At 37.3% G+C, this 21241-nt stretch overlaps 1 protein-coding gene across 1 annotated transcript in view; it reads right to left on the reverse strand.

The window, feature by feature from the left end:
• Positions 1-21241, reverse strand: part of RELN (reelin) — a 440736-nt gene that overhangs the window by 224465 nt on the left and 195030 nt on the right. The window contains exons 5-6 of the mRNA XM_072965186.1: positions 10425-10457; positions 7732-7810 (exon numbers count right to left, since the gene is read on the reverse strand). Of these exons, the coding sequence (XP_072821287.1) occupies positions 7732-7810; positions 10425-10457 (112 nt within the window). The remainder of the gene's footprint in view (positions 1-7731; positions 7811-10424; positions 10458-21241) is intronic.

Consider the following 21241-nt stretch of genomic DNA (forward strand, 5'->3'; position numbering starts at 1 on the left):
ATCTCAGTGAAGAATACTTGTAGTTCAAAATCCTACCCCTCCTTTATGGAAAAAATCATGAGTTCCTAAGAATGGGGGTTCAATTTGCTGGATAATGAGTAGTCCAATTTTCTTTAAGCTCAGAGAAAAAAAAAGTGCTATTTATTTCTAACACTTAAACTGTGGCCTCACAATTGAATTCCGTCAGGAAAATGAGGGCTCTGTAAAGTTAGGTAACAGATTCTTCAGAGATTGGTGGGAAGAGGAAGTTTAAAATAATCCCAGTTAAATAGGCTTTTGTTTTTCCATTTAAAAAGGAAGATGACCTCCTAGCTAAGGATTTGCTTCCTTGCTTAAGAGTAAGAGTAATACTGAATATTTCTCTAACCTGAGAAACCTTTCCCCTTGTTCCCATTATGTTTTTTTTTCTTGTTTTTTCTTGTTCCCATTATGAGAAACAGAACATAAGAATCTGACAAATGCCACAGCACATCCTATGAATCGCCCATCTCAAAATATATTCTGCCATGAACAGAACAATTAAAAGACATTTTAAGGGAAATTCTTGCTATCCCCAAAGACCATTCAGCGCCTGAATTTATTAAGCCCTCTCTGAACCCATTTATCACATGCTTAGGTTCCACATGAATCTCATCTATTACTAGAGTTCACAGATCATTGGTCGTTGGAGTTACAGGGCACCTGAAATGCCACTGAGTCTCATCACCCCTTATTTTACAAGTGACAGAACAGATGAGAAGGCAGGTTCTCTGACTCCTGGTCCAATATTCTTCCCACTCCACTCTAAAGCAGCCAGTGAGAGAAGAGAACTCCAAATCTATTTTTAAAAATGTGCATTTCAGAAACGGTTGTCATCATTTTTTACTGTCAGAGTTCATTTTGAAAAGATACAAATGTCTTTTCTTAAAAGTTCTTATTTTTTCATTTATGGGATAAGAGATTTTGCTTTGCTAATGAAAGTGTAAAAAAATGAGAGAAATGTCATGGACTTCATAGTAAAATGTTCAGAATGAATTCACTGAACTAAAGTACATAATCAAATTTGATATTCCTTTGGTAATATACCCCTTTAGACAACTTGTCCCTATTTTATACACACACTATCACACTGTCATTTTGTCACTAACCCAAACATAAAGGAATCAGTAAGGATAAAGGCAGGTACTTCACCAACATGTCTAGGGTCACACTGTAAACATAAAAGAAAAAGAAATGCTTTGAACCAAGATTTGTTTTTCACTCTAACAAGCTCCTTGGCAGTTTGAAACTTGTTATTTTGGTGTCAGTTCTCTGTCTTTGTTTTTCATCATTCAGGAGGCTGTTTCTGTTTAGGATAAAGAATTATATGTGATGTGCATTTGTGCTGTAGAGAGCACATTTCTGAAGATATAATTATGTTTTTAATTCTGGCTTTAAAATTATTACGCTGGAAAACATGCTAAAGTCCCCATTTAGTAGACACAGGGGAAGCTAGACCGAATGTTCCTCGAGTCTGGGGTCCCCACGTCATGCAGTGACTCACACAGGACTTTCAGGATGCAGGAAAGAGGAAGAGGATTAATGAGAAAATTTGGCTTCTTTGCATAGCCAGAGATTTATGAATGGTGGGTGGTGACATCACCCTGATAACAATAAATAAATACTTGAAATATTATTTTCTCAAGAGCAGTCTAATTACATGGCTCATTCTTCCTTTTAGATCAGAGTGAAATCACTCAGCCCTCAGTCAGGCACTCTGCTGAAACAAGTTAATCACTTGGAAACTCAGTGACAATCAGTTATCATCAAATTCTCATTGGAGATACATGCCGTTTGTCCCCAAGACTGAGGACATCATATTATCTATCCATAATTTATTGCCTCTGAGGGAGTCAGCGTCTGGGACTCAGCCCCAGAAGAAGCAATTTGGCATTCTATGAGTCAGAATTGTCTATTCACCAGCATTTCAGAACGGAGATGTTAAAAATAATTTAATATTTGATCTGATTCTAAAAAGTACTTTAAAACAAAAAAAGAAAATGAAAAGAAAAATCTCTTGTAATTTCTTGAACCAAAGGTAACAAGTCTCCTCCCCCAGGTACAGCTCACACTGCGTGTGCTGACTGACCTGATGTGTGAGCCTGCCAGGTAAGGCCAGGTCAGGGACCGGTGAACCCCTCGGAGTCAATAAGACCCTGCCGGCCATCTGGGAGCTAGGCAGTCAGCTGACTTCTGGAAACACTGGAGCTTCTTGTACTTTCCATTCAAACCTCAACAGTCAGAACACTCAACTTCTGACCGTATTTTCTAACAAGGAGACAATGTTTTATGGTAAAGGGGGCATGACTATTTACCTGTAAAAGATCAAGCTGAAAAAAAAAAACCCTCATAAAATCCTTTTCTCTTTGTAAATGTGGAATATTTTTAGAAAAACAGCAAAGAAAGTTCACTCGATAAGACAGAATAATATCACCTTCAATGATGTCAAGACTTTTTTTCCTAAGGAGCTAACACATGCTTTAAATGTGAAAATGACAAACTCCAATTATAGCTCATTCTTTCTCGTTACTTCTCACTGAGGAAGGTAAGAGAACTCTTCTTATTTCACCAGGGAGTTTAAAAATTTGATCTTTCCTCTGTTAACAGGTACAATGACAAATATTATTTGGGTTGAAAATAACCCTTCTAATACCCGACCACTGCATGCCAGACTCTGACCGCCTATGACGGTGAATTCCACTACGTGCTGTTTGAGGAAATACTTCCTCCCTTGTTTCAAATGTACTTGATATTTAATTCCATTGAGTGAGCTCTTATTTCTGTCATCGAAACAGAGATTAAAGAAGGAAATAACAAGCTTCCAGATCCACACCTTATTTTATTAGTAGGACACGTCCTGGTTAACCTTTCCATTGTAGATGAAGTTTTCCCCAGAGCAATCACATCATGGGAAGAAAAGAGGAGGAAGGAGGAGGGGGGAAGCAAGGAGAGGAAGGTGAGAGGAGAGTTTTATAACGAGAGGAAAAAAAGTTATTAACAAAAGAGAAGAGTGAGAGAAAGAGGTAAAGTCAATGGGGAGGAGGTGAGAGCAAAAAGTAGAAAAAAAGATGCACATGAGATCAGAATATTGGACCATTAAACCCTACAAATCAAATTATAATTTCAAAACCCCACAATACAGTGATATATCAGAGGTTCTGGCAAAGGCATGTCATCAGAGAAAATGCGTATTTGCCTGGCTTTTCTCATCTATTCACAATCTCCCTTAGTCACCTGCTCTTGAAAAACTGTAAGGTTTATGTGCCATGTTCTGTGGGTAAGCCTGTTAGGTGATATGCCTTCCAAGTGATCATCATTACCAAAAAAAATCCCTTGGAAATTCTTCAGCAGTGGCGTGGAGCCTTTCAGGTCCATGGTGAGTGCTCCCCTTCGCCCAACCTGCCTTCCAGGCTTACGGCCCACAGGCCAGTTGCACACTGAGCAAAGTGGATGCACCTTTATTCAGTTTTTTCCCAATGACATTGTTTATCAGGCTTAGTTTTTTTCTGAATGAACTGGAATTGTGGTTCTCACACTTATCTACTCAATGGAGTACCCTGTGCTGTCTTCTGTGGGGGTTCCGAGACACTAATGAGCTTTGAAGTAGTTTTACTGTTCACTTGACTGTTCTCTTACAGGCTAAGCTGTTCACCGCTGAGTAGATAAAGCTTCAGCTAGAATAACTCACACTCCCCATACGACAGTTCCAGTCTTTTTAGAGTCTTTGTTCAGACAATTATTCTTCTAAAAGAAAATAAACTTGAGTAAGCCAAAACACCAATTTCTTGGTCCATTTCGGAATAATTGCTCCAATAAATTAGTACTTTCAAGAGAATACAAGATGCAGCAGTCTGTGATCCCAATTTCTCTAGTCCTGTACTATGATCTTTTCACATAAAAAATGGAAATGTTCTCGTCTTTCCTGGATTCAAGCAACCCTGTGGAACGCCAGCCACTGCATTAGCTTCCTTAGCTGTACACTGTGGGCTTTCTGTATGATCAACTGACAGAGGTCTTCCTGCACCTGAGAAATCTGAGACGATTTCATCTGCGTCTTTCTTCTTGATGTCTCGTATCCCTGTTGGCACCACACACTTTACTTGCTCATCTAAGATGCTTCTTCTGAGGGTTGACTCTTGTTCCTCCCTGATCTCTGCTGAATAGGACATCTCTGCTATTATTATCATGCTGGAGGGGAAACATCTGTTGTCTTCTGGTTGCCATTTATCATCATGTTTTCTAACAGCCCCACATTTCCCACTAGAACATCAGAGCCTCGTGATATTAGAGTTCTGGATGCCGTCTGTGATCTTCAGGAAACAAGCATTAAAGGGATAATCTGTTAAGCAAAACAAAGATTCCTCCTTGACTTTGTAACTACTTAGAGGGTAAAGACACTTCTTAAGAAAACTTAAATTGTTTTTAAACATTTATTCACTTCTTAACTCCTTTGGCTGTCTTTCTCTCTCTGAACTCTTTGTAACTCCAAGTTACAAATCAGAAATGTCTCCTATTTCTTAACTTTTCTTATTGTTTTTCTCACTATTGTTGAAATGTTTTATTGAGGTAAATTTGTACTGTGAAATACATGGATCTCAAGTTTTGAGAAACTTGGATATCAAGTTACATGACATGGGGTGGAAAAACACTGATTTTAGTAGATGAAGTCAATGGAAGCAAACAAATTGTGAGTGATTAACTTTTAAACTGATCTTTCTCCCCATAATTGCACAGATGTGAGTTCAGTTTCTTAATTTCTCCTTTTGCCTGTCCTTAAAAATGACGAGTTAAATAATGCATATGGTACTTTTCAAACCCCACGGAAGAAACCCGCTCATAAAAGTAGCACATTTTTCTTTAGTGGCAAATTATTTAGTGATGGATTGAGTCACAGGAATTTGGCCAAAAGCAGCGCCCCCAGGCCCCTGGCTTCTATCTGGTGCTGTGTGGCAGCAAGCGGCACAGAGCTGTGGGGTTGTCAGCAAGGATTCTCCTTCCTGGTTGCCACAAAACTGCCCGGTGGTGCCTAATTCCGTGGGGTAAAGAAAATCAAAGACAATATCATAAGGGACAAAACTCATGTGTCAACCAAGAAAACAGAGATTTTAGAGTGAAACGGCCAGTGAGGTTCCAAAACAAAGTAGAGTTTTGTAACTTTATTGGAAATATTTCACTGGGATATCTGATTGTATTGGCATCTAACTTTAGGGAGCGATGTCCATTTTTAAGAGGCTTGAGGCATCTAATACCCTCGTTTCCCCCTTCTCTATGATTCTGCCATATTTTCATTAGTACATATTCCATATATTATTATAATACAGATACATTTAATCTGAAGTCTGTTTTTCATCCAAATGCAATGAAGGAAAACGTGGGGACTCACTGACATATATTGGCTGAAGATTATTTTAATAATAATGATTTGAGGTCATCTCTGGGCTTAGGGAAGATTAGTAGACCAATGTGCAAATACACCTCAGGAGGAAGAAAGAAAGGGAAGAAGGGAGGGAGGGAGGGAGGCAGACAGAAAGCTAGGGAAGGACAGAGAGAGAATACGGGAGGTGGGAGGGAACTGCTTTGTACTGAGCAGCAGGCTTGGTGCCAGACCTTTTCAGGCTCATGAAGCTCAAAAACAGCGCTGTAAGAACAGCATTCGTCTCCCTTTTACTCCTTTTACTGACAAGGAAATGGGGCTCACAGAGGTAAAGCAAATTTTATGCTTTTCCTGGGTACCAGCTGGCAAGGGGCTAGCCTGAGAGTCAAACAAGACCAGCCTGATCTCAGAACCTCTACCACCTTTTGTTCAACAAAGCCATCTCTCAAATGATGAGAGTTTCACAGGTTTTTAAAAGTTTATAAAATTTTTTATCCTAAAGAGGCCAGATGAAGGAGACTGTGGGCAATAAAAGATAAAGTAAAATTACTTCGAAGCATATTCGATAGAAGACAGAAGTGCGTGGCTATTTAAAGTTAATAAAAGATTTTTTAAAACAGTAGGAAAAACCATCGCTTAAGTAAAAGGGACACAAAATCCATAACGTCGGTCAAGAAAGCATATATCAGATCAGTCATGAAAATGGGTGAAGCAAAATCAATCACATTTTATTGATTTTAAAAACAACAGAATTTCTACCACATAAAAGTCACATTTTGTATTTGTCAAGAAAACTCACTGAAGAAAATGAATTAGCTTGACAGAAATGAACTTGCCTTGGAAGAAACAAATCATCTGATAACATCTGTATTAATGGGCTATAAAAAAACCAAATGTTTTGGGAGAAGTGGAGAATTTTTCCTGGGTAAAAGTGGTGATTAGAAAGTTTCTTTTGGCTTTTTCTTAATAAAGATTTTCAATTTATTTTAAGAAACTTATATCGAGGATATGCTCAGAAGGAAGTGAAATTTTGTTGATAAATTATTTCTTTAAATGGTGTATCAATTATGAGACTTTATGTCTCTGTCTAGTTGGATTTTTTTGTATATTTATACTACCTAGATTCATATTTCTTTCTAGAAAAGACATAAAAGTTTCTCTGTCTAGTATTTAAACACCAACATTTTCTAAATCCATATGTTATCTTCGGCTCTCAGGTCAAGGACCACTTTCTCCAAGAAACTCCCACCAGAGTCATCTCTCCTCTTTAGGAACTGCAGTATGTCATTTGTAGACCTCTACTACAATTAAGGATTTATATCCTGGAGTATAAGTTTTTTAAAAATATGTGTTTAGAAGGGGGAGGGTATAGCTCAGCAGTAGAGTGCCTGCCTAGCATGTGTGAGGTCCTGGGTTCAATCCCCAGTACTCCTGTTAGCCATATCCCTTTTTAAAGTACTATACAAGTAAATTAATTATTGCTTGGTATTTTTTATTGAACAGTGATAATAAGAAAAAAAACAAATGAATACCATATGCTGACATTTGAAGATGAAATGGTTATTTTCTTTCAGGTCATAAGTATTGCTTAGATTTTGATTGCAACTTGATTACCTTAGCACTTCTAATTTCTCTTGAACTCTTAATTGTGTATACAAAAACATTTAGTACCCAGATGTCCACAGTCAGGTATTCCCTCAAAGTATGTGGATTTGATTGTAGCTCTGGGTTGGTAGACCCAGCTTTCCGAAGTCAGCAAAAATACAACAAACTGCCAGCAAATTAATGCATCCATTTACGTATTCAACAAGTTTTTTAATGTACGCATTTTGGTTCATTATTTCTTTACCCTCAGAAATCCCATGGAGTTGCCTCTAAAGAGCCTTGGGAGGAAAGACTGCAGTATAAATAATGAGGTAACCCAATAATGTAGATGTTATTTGACAGTATGACTCAAATTATCTATCATTTCAGACAAACCATTTCCCTTCTTTTGTTTGATACAAAAGCAATCATTAGACATATAAAGCATAATGTTTTCTACAAAGGAACTTGTACAACTGAAAAAAACAACCGACCAAGCCCATGGCTCTGAAAAGTACCTAGATTCAATTCCTAAAGAAGTCAAAAAATAGACATTCTGCAGGTGACATCAAGCCCAGTTCCCTAGCTGAACAAATTCACTGATACCTTAGTGCTAAAGAGCAATGTAATTCTATGTAACAGCTCCATGGAAGCAGTCGGTATCATCCTCATCATCATCATCATCATCATTATTATTATCATCATCATTGTTTTGCATTATACAAACCAAAGTGAGGCATGTTCCTATAACTTACCATATGTTTGGGTTCAGTTCCTGTTGGGGGTAGGAGTCAAAGTCATCTCGTAGGATAATACTGTCACTATGCAGTTCAGCTAAAAGAAAAACAAAGCATTTAGAAAAGAAATATACTAAACAATAGATTAAGCTATGTAAAAGGGTCAACGTGCTGCATGTATGAGAAATAACTATTTTAAATTCAAACTGAATTTTAAATGAGCAGCTGATTGTATTTACTTTGCCCCTAAACTGCAAAGGGAAAGAGTAACTCTGCTCTTTAGAAGACTGTAAACCAGAGCCCGCAAAGAGAACCCTCCCAAGGTGTCACCAGTCAACGCTAATCTACAAGGGGAGGTCACACAGGACTTGCCTCTCACGGCTCGACTCGCCCAGAACAGATTCAGGATCTAACTCACTTTAAAGCATCTGCATATTTATTGTCAGCTAAGCTTGCTGATATTTACTTACCCATTTCCTCTTCTCTCTCCTACTGCCCCTCTTGCCCTGGCTTGCTGTCTCTCATTTCCTATATTCAGTCATTTTTGGTTTACCATGTTTCAAATTGTTAACATTTTTTCCCCTCAGAGCTGCTTAGGAGAAATTATCTACCGGAATAAGTAAAACTCCCAAATAGAGTTATGTTAGAAGTCAGGAGGAAGTCAGGGAGCCGCCCCTAGTCTTAAATATACTATCATTACACTCAAGATTGTATTCAATACTTATTTTTAAGCACTAGAAGAACTTTGGGTAGGCCAAGAGCAAAGAATGTTTTCATAAACTGTGGAGTATGTGGTATTTCCACTGAAGACAGGGTGGACAAGTAAAAACAACTTGATGGCCAGTTACAATGTAAGTGTAATTTTTAATGAGAAATGATACTTATGGCTACTCGAGTTGTAAAAAATGAATTTAGTGCTTAAAATCCTTCTTATCTGATTCCCATGGTTTGCTTGGGAAATTTGGTTCGGCTAATATAAATTCTCTGGGCCTGTACAATTTTGTTTGAACTAGTTTACATGTGCTTTTTGAGATCTGATTCATAAAAAATAACCACAAATTTTTTTCTTTCAGAAGTGATATTTTTACTTTTCTTCTTTGGCTCGCTTGAATATAATTCATTAGACTCACTGAGTAATTAAAATCACCTCCCCTCATCAGGAAGCACACTCCCAAATTCTCTCTGGTGACGTCGCCACCTGCAGCCAGCCTCGCCTCCTGTTTATACCAGGGAGGCCAGCAGGTAAGCACATAACGAAGTCTGGGGAACCAGTGAATCAGCATGGGTCGAGAGGAATGGCTGTTCAGACTCGAAGCCTTAGGCACGACAACAGGGAGAATATGGATTTACACCGGAGAGAATTCTGTGATGTTTTCTGTGTGTGGGAGTGATTTAATGATTCCGCTGAGCGATTAGATGCAGTGCCTGAAATGCCTTCAGGGTGCAGCCTCTCAAATACCCCACCTGGCGGGGACTCGGCTGGGCCACTGCAGGTCACCAGCCTGCCTTGGCTGCCGGAAGGCAGGCTTCTAAGTGCTCGTGTTCATCTGCCAAAGAAGAGGAGCCCCAAGCTGCAGCATCACATAAAAGTAGAGCTTCTCCGGGCAGACTTGCCAAAGTGAAAAGTAAATTAATTGGATTTATAGGTTGAAAGGGAAAGCCCAAGAGACAAACACTGACCCACCTGCAAGCCCCACAGTGAGAGGCATCTGAAAGGCGGGAGCTGGCTAGGATGGTTTCTGTTCATTCTTAACAGTGTAGTGCAGGAAATTGCTTTTACAGTAAGTCTTCACTGTCATACATGAGAAATTTAACTCTTAAAGATCATTTGCTTTCTAGAGGTTTTTTTTTTTTTACCAAGGCATGGGTAAGCCTCAATGGTTGTTTGTTCACATATTTCTTTCTTTCCAAACACTATTATATCACTGACTATATACTTTACAAACACGAATTCATTTAATCCTTACAACAACCATAGGAGGTTGGTACTATTATTACTTCCATTTTATAGATGAGAAAACTGAGGCACAGAGAGGTTAAGTAAGTTGCTCAATATCATGTTGCTAGCAAGTGGTGAAGGTGAGATATATCCAGGTAGTTTGGCTCCAGAACCTGCATCCTTATCTACTCTACAACCCTGCCTCAAGACCTGTGGCCCACCAAGCGCAGAGCAGGATGAAAAGATCATGCGAAAAATGACAGGTGGCAACATTACATGGTGTCATGAAACAAAGCATTTAGTTATTTATATAACTTCATTTCAATTTTTAAAGAAACATCCAAATTATGTCTCTTTTTTTGCAACTCAGTTCTACGTTGCAAAGCTCTATATCACAAATTTGAAATGACTCAATTCCTTCACACTCAGCTCCTTATCCGTGGCCTCTAGCTCTGCTATTGATGATGCGGAGAGGCTCTGGGGAAAATGCAGCATTAGAACACTATGTCAAAAGATCACGCTCAACAGGATCCCAAGGATGAACAAATTAACAGGTTTGAAAGTCCTTCCATTAGCCCCAGCAGGGCAGTGTGACTACCTTCTTGGTGAGGTTCAAGTGTAATCTGGACCTGAGTCTGATTTCAGTGAATGACCAGCAAACCAGAGAGGGCAGAGAATATCCTCACTTCTGCATCATGTGCTCACACTGCAGACGAGTTAAATAAGCAGATCGAGTACCAAGGTTAGTGACATCTGGACCTTAAACACTTACCTAGATGGGGGTGCACAGTGGCCTCTGTGGGAGCTGGACCAAGAGAGAAAAAGTGAAAAATGACTGATTAGCTACAGGAGCAAAAATCCAATAAACAGTCACAAATACAATTACAAAACTGAGGTCATACTAAACAAATTAAATGGCTAGAAACTTTTTAGTGAAGTAAGAAGAAAATACAAATCACTATCCTAAAATAAGACATCCAACTCACTTTTTAGTTGTTTTATTTAAAAGCCATGCATTCTGTCTAAAGTGAAGAGCAGAACCCCTTACACACAGGACAGTGATTTATTACACAAGGCTAGTAAGGTGTCCCTTGAAACACACAATATAATGTGATGTGAGCACCCACACCATGCCATGGGCTGTTGGGGGGGGGGGGTACAAAGACAAAAAGCACCGTACTTTTCTTCAGAGAGCTTACCATCTAGCAGAGACACTACAACACAGTGTAACAAGTGCTATGGTAGAGTGTTCAGAGGTGCCGGGGTGGGAATGAGGGCAAGGGAGGGATACTCATTTCAGGCTGCCCAGGAAAAGAAGGGCATCAGGAGAGGTTTCCCAGAGAAGATGACTCCTCTGCTGAGTTTTGAAAGACCAGTCAGAGGAAGATAGGTGGGGATAAGGGAGGGAAGAGGTGCTTCTTTCTGGGGTAGAAGTGAAATGGTATAGAGACATCAGAAAGAACGACTTTTTTGAAGAACCACAACAATTCTGGCAAGACTGGATGAAAGCTTAAGAGAAGGGGGTGGAAAAGTGAGGTTGGGAGGATTGGAAGGCCAAGTTTATGGAACTGAACGTGAGGGAATTTGGACTTTACCATGAAAGCATGACCTCCTGAACATTTACCAGCAAAGGAATGGATGTTCAAATATGCATTTTAAGAAAAGGCACTCTGACAGGAGTTAGGAAATAAGGGACATCGCCCAATGAATACTTCGGTTATTTTTCTTATCAAAAGGGACTTTCAAATCTATGAAGAAATATTGTCAATTCATTATCTAAAAATTAGAACTCATGACAGCTCTTTTAAAATCTTCTATACTAAAGAAAAACCAGCTAGATATTTAAAAAATTAGTTTTTACCATGATGGTCAGTGCTTCAGTTATGTTAGATGAAAATTTCAGACTCAAAAGCATTTTAAAACTAGAGAGTGATGCTTGTCTTATTGCTGCATACCAACATATTACACATATGAACAATACCTGGGCTCAGTTTTTTGATACAGATTCTATGGGAAGTGTCATGCTCACAGTTGTTAGTAGATACATGTAAATGCGCCGAATCATCACAAGGTTATGGAAGTAAAAAAAAAAAAAAAAAAAACCAGAAGAAAAATTTAATGCTTTTGTGTTTTATACCAATGCTTACTGGTTAAGTTGTAGAAGAGTTTTACAAAGATTCACTTAACTTTAACTCTAATTCAAGATTTTTTGGAAACAAAAAGAACCACTGCCAATTATTCAATAATCAATGACAAAAAAATGGCAGAAGGATGCATGTTCCCTCATCGACATCACACTGCATGTGAGTGAGATGAATCTGAAGCTTCAAGGGTAACAAGAGTTTACTTGCAGAGTTGTTGGACAAGAGACTTCATGTTGAAACTGAAACCTCTAACATAACAAATAAATGATTTTACATATTTTCCTAATATGATCAATATGTAGATTTTAATTGCAATTGACAATTTTCTAAATTGTCTGCAAAAAACTTCCCCCCAAATTTGAAGAATATCTTGTTGATATTGATAATTTTGGAGTTGCTTTTCAATTTATGTAATATCCCTGTGAACCCCATGTGAATAATACTTGGTTGACATAAGAGTAAATGAATTTACTTAGACAGACATAGTTTTGAAACAGATACGTTTTTGTATCAAAGTTAAATCAGCTTTTCTAAAAAAAGATGGGCAAACTCCATCAAGGTGGATGTGGACATTCAAGAAACCTAACTTTTTGATATTCAATTCAGTTGCTGGAAGACATTTAAGTAAGTGTAGAATATTTGGATATGTGAATCTATTGTAAAATTCACAAAATCTTAACACAGACAAGTATCCCACTGCTTAAGATGTGCTGTAAGCACATATACACCAGATTACAGATAATTAATACAAAAGATGTAAAATATCTCACCAATTTTATATTGACTATATTAAATCAAAATGTTTAATATTTTATATTTTCTGTGTTAAATAATCTACATTATTAAGTTTATCTTTTGTTGGTTTTGTTTTTAAATGTGGCTACTAGAATATTTAAAATTATACCTATGTCTCACATTATACATCTGTTGGACAGCGCTGAACGTGAGCTAGGAGGGAGATCTTCACTGGACATGAATTAGGGAAACATCACACAGGAGGTGGTGAGGGCATGGAAGAAGACCACAATGTCACTCAGAGACAATGCAGGAAATACAAAAAGTGAAATGAAGATGTAAATGTGCATAGAAGGGCCTAGGAGAAGGACAGGAGCTAGCAAAGGAGACCAAAAAAGAGTGAATTTCATTATGGAAGTAAGGAAAGGAGAGAGTTTTAAGAGAGAAGAGGGTTAAAGAAGAGACCAAAACAATCCTAAAAAAGCTGTTAGCTACTGAGAACATCCAAGACACTGTGCTAAGCATGGTCTGTAAGAAGAACCCAGGGAATCTGGCCTTAGAGACCACTCTCTTAAGTACTGTGTGGACGATTTTTTCAAGAAGTTTCACTGCAAAGACAAAAAATGAAATCTTGTAGCATCTAAGAAGGCACTTGGACCAAAGGGATTTTTTGTTCATTTGTTTGCTGTGTTTCTTAAGGTATCATGGTAGCTACCTTACAAAAGGGGTTCTCTGTATTCATGGGATAAATTCTTAAGAAGGGGAGGAGTAATACTGATCTTTATAAAATATGTAACTTGAAAAAGATTGGGAAATAAGTTAAATTAGGTGTAAAATTTATGGCAATGATCATTCAGAAATATTTACTAGTTAATACAATGGTTAAGTAAGTGTAACAAAGTATCTGCAGCAACATCAATTAAGTTGCCTACTTGATTTTAAATGCCTCTGGTGACTAAGGCCGGGATGCAATAAAGAGAACATTATGTTTTAATCTACTTTAATCTAAAGAGTCTATCCAGACTGATATCTCTGTTTTATAAATTATTTTGGCACATGGCATCTTTCACTGAACCACCTCCAATATAATTATCAGGGAGGGACCATTTAGAAATTACACTCTGAGTCAGAATCTCTGTGAATGGAAACTCAGAATTTGTATTTTTAAACCCTCCTCAGCTGATTCTGATAGAAAGCCAACTTCAAAAACCATTCTTAATCCCACAATCCAGCCCTTATTTTTACAGCATGCAGAACTGTTCTCTGTATTAAGTATGTATCTTTTCTCCCAAGAAGACACAAGTTCTTCAAAAGCATGAAATAGACTCATTCAAGACACCAATCTAAGCTGGTAAAAGACTCTCAATAAATCCTTAATTGAATTGAAAGCTACTCTCCTTCTCAGTTGTAATATGTTTTATTATATTTTGGAAAATAAATAATTAAAGATCCAAACCTTTGAAAAGTGCCAACACATACTCATACTGTTGTCAAAAAGTCCTTCAGTGTAAGTAGTCTGGGTAATTTAAACACCCAATTAATGTCCAGTTGGGTTTAATTTAGCTCAACAAATTTAAATCATGTTTTAAATCACTAGGTAGGAAGACTCAATTAAAAAAAAAATCCCATGTCCAAGATAACTAAACATTATTTCATCAAAGAGAGGAACACAGGACACATTTAACTGAGGGAAAGGAAAAGTAGAAATTTCCTTGAAAAATATTTACATGTGTACGATGTAAATAAAAAACCTAGTGAAAGTAATAGGCCTGGGGAGCTTGTTTTAATCATCTCTAAACAAGTAACTATATTAATCTAGTTTTATGTAGTACAAAAGAATTTTCTAAGCCTGTAGGAAGTTCACCACCTTTTCTACATTTATCAGAATAAATGTACCACAGAAAAATTAGAATAAGTAGCCTGAAGAAGTACAGTATAGTTCAACATCATTTATTACACTCCCACTTGGATAGTACCTGCTTTGCCTCATATTACTGACGTGGATGAATTACTAAGATCCTGAACTATGTGAATTTGGCAAAAAGGTCTTTACTCTTTCATTTACTAAATGCACGCTTCAGAGAGGTCCTAATTTGTCAACCTTCCAGTGCTTACCCAGTGGCATATCTCCAAGTATATCTTTCCTGCTCCTTTGCCATTGAACTGACTCACCTGTCTAGATTTTTTGATTGTTTTTACCTCAACATTTTGTGGGTCTGTTACTCTAGGACTCTAGACTGCTCCCACCCCACCGCCCACTTTGGTCCAATTTCCTAGCTCCTTTGAATCTGGAATTGCATGACTGACACTAGCTACTACATGAAGTTGCCAAATGGCTTACACTGGGAAGCTTTGTTTCCAAGAATGAGAGAGAACAAAAAGGTTCCTAAAAATATGTAAGCTTTGGCTTTGGAGAAAACAGGATAGAACACGCCTTTAACAGAAGTATAAGACATCCTAGTTTCTTCCAGGTGCCTCCACATCATGGTATGAAGACCAGGTCAGAAGACTGACCCCAGGAGACACAAGGGAGGACACACTGGGAGTGAGGATCCTGCTGCTTATCTGAGGGGACTGAACTGGAGAGAGGGGAAGACAGCCTGGAATGATTCTGTGCCCAGAGAGATGACTGAGGGGGAAGCTTCATAACATGGTCCTGATTAATCTTCACTGGTGAGACCCAGGAGATGGCACATAAAGCATTTTACACTGTGAGGGACTCGTTTTCTATCCTAACACAGAACTGTTAACAAATCTGAATATTCCTAGATTCACAAAAGTAATTAGTTGGACACCCTACACTACAGAAAAAAAAATAACTTCTGAGAAAAATATCAAGACTTCCCATTTTGGTTTATACAAACCCTTGATTACTTAAGAAATAATGTATTTTCCTATAAATGTTGGGGCAATTCAGCTTAACATGAAGTTTCTACCAATAATTTATACACTTTGATAAACAGTGCAAATATTAGAAACCAATCATGGACCACACCAAGGAGTTCCATGAGTACTGGCAATAGACAGATAAACCCGGCTCATAATTCTGAGTATCTAGAAATTGGTTACTAATCTTAGGCAAGATGACAACATCACTATCTGCGTTAATAGAACAAATAAAGGGTTAACAGATTCATGTTCCAGTGAAGTCTAGATCTCATTCAAAATATGAACTCATCTCTGCAATCTTTATCCACAAACCTTATGTCACTGAGACCCACAAAAATTACAGAAACTATCTCCTTTATAAAGCTTGATTAGTTCAAGTAACTGACTAAGTTGGTCACTGAACTTAAGTTGTATCTTGAAAACTTAAGGGGTATGCTGAATGCTGTCAAAACAAGTCAGCTTTGTCAAAACCACAGATAAAATACGAAACGCTAAACAGGCAAGTTAAAATGAAGGTTCTACTTTGCTTTAAAAAATAAACAGATTGGGATTTCAAAATTTGTAGATACTGACAGGCATATGCAGAGTAGAGAAACAAGATTATACTGCATAGCACAGGGAAATATATACAAGATCTTGTGGTAGCTCATAGCGAAAAAAAATGTGACAATGAATATATGTATGTTCATGTATAATTGAAAAATTGTGCTCTACAGTGGAATTTGACACAACGTTGTAAAATGACTATAACTCAATAAAAAATGTTAAAAAAAGAAACTGACTACATTTCAATTAAAAAAAATAAAGTAAAAGCAAGTCAACATAGTATAAGAATCACGATAGAATCTCACTAAAGCCTCCATGTTTTTAAAAGCATGCTTCCAGCAAAGGATTAGAAATGAAGGCATGGCATATTTTGAGTTATTTTTAGTTGAAAAAGCCTTTAGAACTTTAAAATTATCAACCCAAACTGGTAGCAATTTTCCCAGGAAGCATTTTAAAAAATAAGGATCTATGTAGTTTCACTAGCCAAATATCTCCTGAGAGCCAATAAACAAGAGAAAATTGGAGAAATTTTTAATGTTTTAAGCATAATATAGTCTTTTCATATTAGATAAGTAATAAATGTTCTTAAAAGCTAAAATCACTCACAAATGTGTGCTAATAATTTGTTTTCCCAGATTCCTTTCAATATTTGTGATAGTGCCACTTAAAATTTATTTGTCCTCCAAATTTTCTAGCAGGACCCATCTAGGTTATTTGCTTTGGTAGAATACAAAGTTTTACATCAATAATGAAATGCTTCGGTGATATTCCAGATCTTTGCTTAACCGAACATTTTCCTAGATGCTAGGGTACTATTAAGTGACCTGAACACTAGGTATGTAATTGTACTAAGATTTCACGAACTATATAAAGAGGACAAGAATGGATTTTTTAAAAACTGATAAGCTAATATAGTTGAAAATAAAAACAAAAACCTGAGTCATTGTTTTTAGAAGATGCTTTAAAATTTGTTTGAAAAATACATTCCTTGTAGAGCTTCCTATTTATTCAGCTGTGCTGTTCTTGAAATGGTTTACTAGTCTCCATGGGTTATCACAGGACACTGGAATTGCCTTGAATGAATATAAGAACTTGTACTAGTGTAAATTTGATAAATACAATTATGCCAGGAATAGCAAAGGTGAACGATGATTATGTGAAACAGCTGTAAAGAGACTCAACTCTGGGGAGGGATAAATTAGGGGCTGGGGATCAACAGATACACATTCTTATATACAAAATAGATAAACAACAAGGACCTGCTGTATAGCACAGGGATCTATATTCAATTTCATGTAATAGCCTATAATGGAAAAGAATCTGAAAGAAAATATATATGCATGTATATGTCTAACAGAATCACTTTGCCGTGCACCTAAAACTAACACTGTAAATCAACTACACTAAAATAAAAATTTTTTTAAAATTAAGGAGGCCTAACATGAAAACAAGTAAATTTAGTAGCAAAATTTTCAAAGAAAAATATGCTACCTGGTTTCTTTCAACAAGTTATTATTTATCTGTTTAAAATACAAGTACAAAAAGGGTGTGCTGACACTTTGTTGAGCAAATGAAAAAAAGCACTAGCCCACGTCTGTGAACACACCTGTGTGCTGGTGCTGGCTCTGGAGTTGCAGGAGCTGCAGGTTATTACTAAGCAGCGTCTTTACTTTTTTGAAGGGTGAGTTTTTAAAAATATTTCATCATTTTCCGCTCAGTGTGAATTACTCTAAACTTCAGTATGACATGGAAATAACTAGTTATCAATCCCTTTCCAAACTTTTAAACACAGCTAATACTAAATATCTATTGCTTGGCACTAGATAGAGTTACTCTGTGAATATTACCTTTCATTTACTAAATACATTTTCTCTATTATCTCCAATTATTTAGAGAATCTCACCGGTTACAATTAATAATTTGTCCTTACGATATTAGCAAGAGAGCACGAACTGAACTTTGCAGAAAGAAGCGGAAGATCAGAAAATTTCTGTGAACTTAAACAGGAAGCAGATGATTTCATGATTTCCTTTGGATCTTGGCGCTCACAGCCACACTTTCCTTAACTGCAACTCAATAGCTTAAATCTTGGGTGTTTTTAGCTCCATAAACATGGATCATTCTACGGCTTCTCAACATTAAATTGAATCAGAAATCCTTCCTATCATGAATTCAATTTGTCCAAGAGACAAATTACATGCTGAAAGTAAAGCAAAACTTCATTTCTTAAACAGTGTTTCTGTGTTCATGCTCTTTCAAAAGTTGAGGCCGCCAGCATCTCATGAGATACACAGCAGCCTAGAACAGGCGCTTTAGAAAGAATAGGGTTGTGTTTAACTCCCCCAAAGGTTGTTCTTTTAACAAAAGTGTTTTTCTTTCAACTGACTTATTTTGGAAGGAAACTTTTAAGTAATTATGTGACTCCAAAATATATTTTGGCCAACTCGTTCAATAAATGATTCAGTGCAAAGGATGGAGATTTCAGTACACTGGGCAGTAAAAGGAAGGAACGTCTGAAAACGAATTGAGGGAGTGGTTAACAAGCTTTGTGTTAATATTATTGATTACTTTTTGTTTTTAAAGGCTCTGAGTCAGGCAAGCACTACATATTTGATGACAAGCACTTCTCACAAATAAAGGTATTATGTCATGGGGACTATAGCTCCTGAATCATTTTAGAATTCAAAGGCCCTAAGGTAGTTTTGCCTCAGGTATCTCTTCCCCTAATTTGAAATTCAAATGCATGGAACTTTCAAAGCTAAATATGACAAATTAGACACGGTCTGCGAAGTTACCATTTAATGAGCTATGAACCTAGACTTTCATCTCCCCAGGAATAATTTCTTTATTACTTTTTGTATTTTATTGCAATAAAGCACCATTTGACCTTCAAGTATGATAATTAAGCTTCCAAAAATGTTATAAATTTAGAATGAAAATAGTTCTCCCTGTGTTCAGGAATATACTGATGATCAGTATAAAAGATTACTTAATATTTAGAGACAGCTAAATTATACACAGGACCAGCAATATTAGAAAGTATTTTTCTCTTCCCTTCCTCTCCTATTTCCCATCTCAATTTGATTTGTGTCTTGTAACAACTTATCATCACTCATATTCTAAAATAAATGGAAAAGGAGCAAAATTAAAGTATATCTTTATAACCTGCAACCAGGGGAACAGAGAACTCTTTCAGGTAAGACTTTACTCCTCTAGGAGCTGTCAATACTGAGATCTTAAACAGTAAAACTTGTGACTCATTCGTTGTCTTGCCATGCTCATGCCCTCACCTTTTCTGGTCCATATTTTTTTTTTAAAACTTTGCCTATGATAGGAATAAAAGTTTTAGGTGAAAAATCAGAATGTAAAACAATATATCATCTGAACTGTTGGTGAATTGTTATTTTTAAAAATATCACTGTGTAATAATTTTTTAAAAATCTTAGACCTTTGAGAACTTGAAGAGATGAAGTTCATAGAAGGGGCAGAAGAAAAGAAGTGAAGCTATAAACTGACCTGTAGCAATTGCCCTATTGCCTTTTTTGGGGGGTGGGGAGGAGGTAATCATGTTTTTTGTTTATTGATTTATTTTAGAGGAGGTACTGGGGATTGAACCCAGGACCTCGTGTATGCTAAGCAAGCACTCTACCACTAAGCTATACCTTCTCCCTCTATTGCCTTTAAATAACAAGCAGAGATGGGAAGAAAAATCATTAGGATCACCATCATCATCATCAAATAATAACAACAACAATAGTAATACCTACTAATAAAAAGAACAAGAAAAAGAAGAAACCATGTTGCAGGTGTTAGAAATTTGCTAGAGGTCTACCAGTACCTATTCTCCCCTTCTTTACTTTAACTGGATTACAGCCCCCAGGTAGAGGTATATTTCTCCCTGTCCCCTGCAGCTTCCTGTGACAAAGAAATTAAGTTCTGCCCATAGGGAGGTGACCTGAGTCACTTTCAGAGCCGGTTCATGCCCTTTAAACACACAGGCATGCTTCCTGGCCCCTACCCTTCCTGCTGCTAGGACATGGCCCCTGGACCTGGAAGCCATGTGCTGTACACAGTAGAGCCCCTGCCAGCCCTGGACCATCTACCTCTGAACTACTTTATGACTGAGAAATAAATACACTTCCAGCCACTGAAGCCACCTGCAGTTTGAGGCATATGCCATAGAAGCTTGCCTATATTCTAATTAAAAGTAAATTTCTTGTGGGCTGGGACTGGAGAAGCTTTCGAGGAAGGCATCCTCTCCGTATCTGTCCTAATCCTACATGCTGGGGTAGAAATTAGAGCTGATAAGACTGAATTCCCGTGAGCAGAGACTCTAACTTGCATATCTCTGCAGCCCAAAGCCTAGCACAATGTCTGGCACACAGTTGCTCCAAAAATGTTAGTTGATTGGCTGCTGATAACATCAGTAAGATATTATTGCTTCAACCATTGCTGTTAGAAAATTCTAATATTCTAATGCTCTCCTCTGTTCCCACCCCCTCTTAATCACTTGTGCATATGTTACCATCTTCATTTTACTTTACTTTTCCTTATGTACCTAAAGGTAAATTGTACAATTCTCCTTGTTCTAAAAGCAGCTCTGTCGAGAAAGACAATAAAGTGCAAAAGGGTAATAACAAATCAGGGTCAGAAAAAAATGCATCCAGTTGAGACAAGTATGCAAGATGCATGCTCTGACATCTTAAGTTTCGTTCTGAAGCTGTCAAGTTATAGAAATTGAAGAGTTTGTAACATGAAAAGTACACATATTGCTTAGGAGAAGGATGGCTATTTCAGATACAGAGAGAAATTTCTCCTGTGGTTTCTTAAAAAAGGGACACTGAGCAATGCAATAAACAACAGTTCTAGGGGTGCAGGAGGTGAAGGTTGGCTGGCAATTAAATAAGTAATAGTAATTAGATAATGTGGGAAAGGTATATCTACCCTAAGTGGTTCATTCATTTCCTCTGCTAATATTTGAGTACCTACAAAGTGCCAGGCACTGTGCCAGATTCTGGGAATATAAAAATGGTCCAGTTTCTGCTTGATCAAGGGTTTCAAAGTGCAGGAGGAAATACATGCAGAAGTTAACACATGACAGTGCAGTATGTTGAACTAAACTCAGTTAATAAGCAGAAGGTGGATTAGTGATAAAAAATACAGATGATGGAGGAGAGACTTGAACTGGATCTTTAAGGACGAGTGCAACGTCCTCAGTAAGTTGAAGGAGGAGGTAATGTGGAGTATATTCCAGGGAAAGAAACTGGCATATGTA

This window comes from Vicugna pacos, chromosome 7 (genome assembly GCF_048564905.1).
Source record: "Vicugna pacos chromosome 7, VicPac4, whole genome shotgun sequence".
Classification (NCBI taxonomy): Eukaryota; Metazoa; Chordata; class Mammalia; order Artiodactyla; family Camelidae; genus Vicugna; species Vicugna pacos.